At 41.3% G+C, this 5,541-nt stretch overlaps 1 protein-coding gene across 4 annotated transcripts in view; it reads left to right on the forward strand.

The window, feature by feature from the left end:
• LOC102202009 (unconventional myosin-Ic) overlaps positions 1 to 5,541 on the forward strand; it is a 59,605-nt gene that overhangs the window by 40,606 nt on the left and 13,458 nt on the right. For all 4 annotated transcript variants that reach the window (XM_005738313.1, XM_013912195.1, XM_013912197.1 and 1 more), the window contains 6 exons: positions 794 to 892; positions 1,429 to 1,539; positions 2,654 to 2,725; positions 2,920 to 3,039; positions 4,225 to 4,298; positions 4,486 to 4,591. In XM_005738313.1, coding sequence (XP_005738370.1) covers positions 794 to 892; positions 1,429 to 1,539; positions 2,654 to 2,725; positions 2,920 to 3,039; positions 4,225 to 4,298; positions 4,486 to 4,591 — 582 coding nt within the window. The remainder of the gene's footprint in view (positions 1 to 793; positions 893 to 1,428; positions 1,540 to 2,653; positions 2,726 to 2,919; positions 3,040 to 4,224; positions 4,299 to 4,485; positions 4,592 to 5,541) is intronic.

Consider the following 5,541-nt stretch of genomic DNA (forward strand, 5'->3'; position numbering starts at 1 on the left):
GTGTGTGTGTGTGTGTGTGTGTGTGTGTGTGTGTGTGTGTGTGTGTGTGTGTGTGTGTGTGTGTGTGTGTGTGTGTGTGTGTTGCTATTGCAGAGATCATGAGGTAACCTAAGGTCCTCCTTGGATTATCTCATGACCAAACAGCACTAGCTTCAACATAGCTTGGCTGCTTTAAAGCAGTGAGGACAGCAGAGGAATGACAAGTAGAGTTCCTAAACTGTGGGTTGGGGTTTTTTGAGAGGTGTCTAGGATAGTAATCAACATGTTAAAAAAGAAAGGTTGCTATTAATCATAAAATAGAAGTGTTTGGTTTGGCTAATAAGACTGCATGCTACCTGCTCAGGAGGAACTGCTTTCTCACAATTGGATGGGAAGAGAAACATTGCTGATGAATAACTGATTTGTAAAGATTCACTCTCTCTCTCTGTGACCTGCCAGAAACCACTGGCCTGCACTGTGTGCTTGTCCTAATGGGAGTTTGGCTAATAGCCTCACGGTACAAGGTGCGGAGGGGTCCTCAGGGGAGCGGTCTGCCTTTAAGGCACTAGCTGAACTCTCCCCCTCCCAGCAGCTACCGAGCAGAGCACCTCACATTTGTGTTTGTCTAAATAGGTGTTTAGCTCACATATAAGTAGGTGTTTACTTTACCTGTAAACAGCAATTTGCACATTAGCTGCTTTGTAGGGTTTGCTGGACATATTTAATAAAGGGGATGAAAAGCTAAAACTGACTGTAAATAAGCAGCATGTTTAAAGTGCTTTAGGTCATTCACATGTTTTTCTTCTTTCCACAGGGAAACTGTCCCAAAGTGAGCTCCATCAACGATCGCAGTGACTGGAAGGTAGTGAGGAAAGCCTTGACTGTGATTGGCTTCAGTGAGAACGAGGTGGAGGTAAGGACGAAGGCCACGCTGGCATGTATTTAGTTTTGTGGGAACATATAAGTTTAGCATGGATAATCCAGTGTGCATTAATGCCCATGGAACAGTTTTTACTACAGGCTGTGCTGCAAACACTGAACTGTGTGTGCCTGAGGGGGTTGTTTCTGCTACTCTGTGGGCGTTTGTTGCTGAGAGTGTTTGTGTGATTTGTGTGTGTGTGTGTGTGTGTGTGGCTGTTATTCTAAAGTGAGATGTTTCTTGAGCTCAGCGTGGGAGTCTTCCTACATGTTCGTGAGCCTGGGCTCGCCTCCAAAGCTCTTTGAGATCCCACACTGCTCATAAAGTGAAGAACAGGTGTGAGAGTGTGTGTGTGCAGCTCCGATTTGATACTTGGATTCCTGTTCTCTCCGGATCTTAACTTTAATCAAAGCAGCTCGTATCAGTCTCATAAAGATAGCCTCGGTAGTAACTTCAGGTTAATCTTATCACGCCACAACCCTTTGTTCTTCTCCTTTTTTCTCACTCCTGTTCCCTCCGTCTCTGCGTAGGAGCTGCTGAACATAATCGCCAGCGTTCTCCATCTTGGCAATGTGCAGTACGGCGGAGAAGACAGCAATGCCTGCATCACCTCTGACATACAGATAAAGTACCTGGCCAGGGTAAGACAATGTTAGGATCACGAACACGCTCAGCGCCACATAAAAGCAACAGGGCTTTTAGTTTTCAGACAAGTCCCTCATGGAAAGCAGAAGAAAAGTGAAAACAGAAGGATTGAGTGTCACATATAAGGTATCCTGTATGAGGCAGACAACTTGCACATTTCTTTTCACTTCAAGCAAACTTTGACAAACATCTATTGAGCTGCTTTAGGTAATAATTTTCAGCAGTCTGCCGAGAACGTTAATAGCTATTCAAACTGTCCTATTCACTTGATAACTGCTTGTGCCTCCACACAGGCAGCAGTCAAGGCTGAATGCAGTCTGCTTCCAGACCATTCATCTGTCCCTTCTTCTTATGTTTAAATTTAACATAAACCTTAACTTAGATTCAACGTTGTTTTGTTTTGTGTTATGGGGTCAAAGGTTAAAAGTCCCTGTAACACGTCCGTCTCACTTTGTTAGTGCTGCCTTTTGGGGGTTTGAAAACATTCTGTGAAAAAGGTTGATTTGGACTGAGATGAGCTGGTTTGGTAACGGCGATCTGTCAAAACATTTTGTGCCATATAACGTTCACGTGCATAATGAGGGAACATTTTCACACAAGGCGAGATTTTGGTTATAAAAGGTCAAAGTTCACCTTTTGCCCCAAAAGGCTGATTCTGTTCATCTGGACGTAGCGTTTTCAGTGCGAGAAATGTTTCGTCACCCATCCAAGTGACTTTTTCGGACTCTACATGTTCCTAACATGTAGAGTTGAATTCAGTATTATTGTCTAAGTGTCTGAATTCAGTGTTTCTCACAACTATATTTCTGCTGCTTACTAAATGTTTTCTAATCGGGTATTGCCCAAAAAAAAGAAACTGCCCTCACTTCTTCTGGCAGGTTAGAGCTGACTTTGTGGAAATATGGGCCCCGCTCTTTAATTTGTCAAGCATGCGATATGATCCTATCATTACTTTCCACAGAGAAGGCTCTCATTCATGCCTTTAGTCTTCCAGTTAGACCAGGAGTCAGACCTAATGTGCAGATACCAGAGCAGTGCGTCACTGCCGACCAGCATGATGTCTGTGTGTGTCACCGTGTAGCTTCCTAACGCTGCCGTGCTTTTTTCCAGTTGTTAGGAGTGAATGTGTCGGTGCTGACGGAGGCGCTCACACACAAGAAGATCATTGCAAAGGGAGAGGAGGTGGGTTTGGATACACACTCTCATTGTGCGATAAGCATTTGTTTACAAAGCCTTCCTGTGTGTGTAATGTCTGCTCTAATACAGTGATTTGTCTAACTGTCCCCGCTGAGCCCCGTGTAACTCTGGTTTTGTCAGTCTTTGCTTGTCTGCACTTGTCTCTCACCTTCCTGTCTCTCTGTGTGTTTCATCATCAGCTGATGAGCCCGCTGAACCTCGAGCAGGCATCATCAGCCCGGGACGCTTTAGCCAAAGCCGTGTATGGACGCACCTTCACCTGGCTAGTTAACAAGATCAACGCGTCGCTGACATACACGGTATACACACGCACACATACAGTTGATAATGTTTTCAGTTCACCGTACTTTTCTGTTTAACCTGGAGTCAGTTACTACATCTGTCACACTGATTACTGTAGCACAGAGCACATCAGTGTCCCTGTATTGTTACGGCACAGCTCCACCTTGTGGGCACAGTCTTGTATCATGTCCTGTAGTACCTTACTGGTAACAACTTGAACACAAATAGATTCAAATTAAAAGAATTTATAAAATCTGTTTTTGTTCCTGTTTTTTGCCCAAAATGTTTCAACGAAGACCATGACGCTTTAAAGTTTAAATCTTAACCTGTGATTTTCCTTAATAAAATGTGTTTATTGATAAATTTATAAAGCTACCCTTAGTTTAACTGCACCAAAAATTAAAAATGTATAGACAAAGTTTCAAGCCATATCAAAAAGCGCACTAATAACGGCCATCATACATGCTGGACGCTGCACATGTTCATATACATTGAGTGCATTTCTTATTTCTATAGTTTCACATTTGTCATGAATATACACTTTTTTTATATTATCACACCTGTTACGTGAAATAATCCCATTTTCAAAAAAGAAAGAAAGAAAAGAAACTCTACCAGTTTTAGCTTGTTTTCTATTCCCATAAATTTAACTTTTATGTTTTCTTTAATTCTTTTATCCTCAAGAATTAATCCATCTAATATGAACCATTACCTTTAAATCTCGAGGCTTAAAAACAAACTTATTATAGTGCAGAAAACAAGAGGTAGACGTCTGTTTTTTTAATTTTTTTTAGCCAGTGAAAGAGAGTAGCTAACATACTTGGTTTTAAATTAAGTTTAGAGTCTTCCTCTAAATTCATTACTTTACAAATTCTTTTCCAACCTCTCAGTACATTAATGCCATAGCAGTTATCTATCTTAATGTTTTATTTCTGCAGAATATTATTCAATCCAGTTATTATATAAATGCTAGCACTGGTCTGATTTACTGTATTGCTCAACCTCATTGGTAGTATTGTTCTGAGCAGCATAACAGCAGTTTTTGTTTTGTTTTTTAGATGATGAAATGCTGCTTCCCTCAACCAGTTGATTTTCAAATATTTAAAGTGTTATGATTTCAATCTTTTGGTGTTTATTGTATGCTGGGACTTTCCTTTTCCTGTATATTACAAATGCGTTTTTTGTTTGTTTTTTCCTAACAGAGCGACTCTTCCAAGAATTACAGTGTCATTGGTCTGCTGGATATCTATGGCTTTGAGGTCTTCCAGCACAACAGGTACAACTACCCCCAAATTAGCCAATGAATCCTTTTCCCCTTTTTGTGTGCTAAAAAACTTAGATGAACTCATTTGGATATGTTCCACTTCCATTGTCGTCTACTCTGTGAACAGTGTGACATAATAAACTAGAATCAACATGTCTCCTTGCTTTGTCTTATCTGTCTCGTTTGTTGCATGTGTCAGCTTTGAGCAGTTCTGCATCAACTATTGTAACGAGAAGCTGCAGCAGCTCTTCATCGAGCTCACCCTGAAGTCGGAGCAGGACGAGTACGAGGCCGAAGGCATCACGGTCAGACACTGCTCTGTGTCTCAGTGCCCATACACCTGCTGTGATCAACCTGTTGTCATATGTAGTTTCCCATTAAAAGTACCATGTGTTCCTCAGGTCTGGTTTCAGAAAGCTTAGACAGTGATGGCCGTGGACCTTTTCCATATGTAAAAAACCTGCTGTTTGCTTGTTCAGCTGCAGCAAATGTACATGTAGAATTTTTTTTTCTCTTTTTTAAAAAAATTTTGTGCAGGGGTTTCCCTACTCTGTGCACCGCTCTGCTCATGCTTTAAAGATTTCTTATTTACTTTTTCCACAGTTTGTTTTCATCAGTGGGTCAGTGAGAGTTCAGGCTCTGCAAAGAGCTCCTAATGCAATTGTGTCTGCAGTTTTCCAAAGTAAAGCCGATAATTGAATTCACTGTTCTGCTTTTTTCCCCCTCAGTCTAAACTCAAAGTAATTTAGAGAAAGTGCACATATTTTTAGAAGATGCAGACCCATTAGAAATGAAGCCCTCTTATTGGTTGAGGTGGGGGAGGTGGGGGCCTTTTATTTACAGATTAAAAATTTCAACCTCTTAAGAAGATTACATGTCAAAACAGGTCTGCACTGAAAGATGTTTCAAGATGCTGACTGTTCTCCTCACTTACTCTTATTCTCCTCATTTATATTCATTGAATTTTGATTTTGTTTGGCCCTTCAAAACAAGAGCATCTTGTTTTCATTCTAATGTAAATGTCTATGTGGTCAGAGAGCAAACAAGTTGTGGGAGAAGCTTGGATTCTCTTCTCAAAGAGTCCATTCTTATCTGATATCAGAGCTGTAGGCTGCCCTCTCTCGCTCTCCCCCTCTCTCTCTGCCGTCTCAGTGGAAATAGTTTGACTGTGCTAACAGGTAACAGGACCTGCAACCACCACACTCAGCCTGGGGTGCACTGTGATTTTGATTCTTGTGCTTTCAAGTTGTTTTGT

The sequence above is a fragment of the Pundamilia nyererei genome, unplaced genomic scaffold (assembly GCF_000239375.1).
Source record: "Pundamilia nyererei isolate P.nyererei 1_Seehausen unplaced genomic scaffold, PunNye1.0 scaffold00083, whole genome shotgun sequence".
NCBI classification, from domain to species: Eukaryota; Metazoa; Chordata; class Actinopteri; order Cichliformes; family Cichlidae; genus Pundamilia; species Pundamilia nyererei.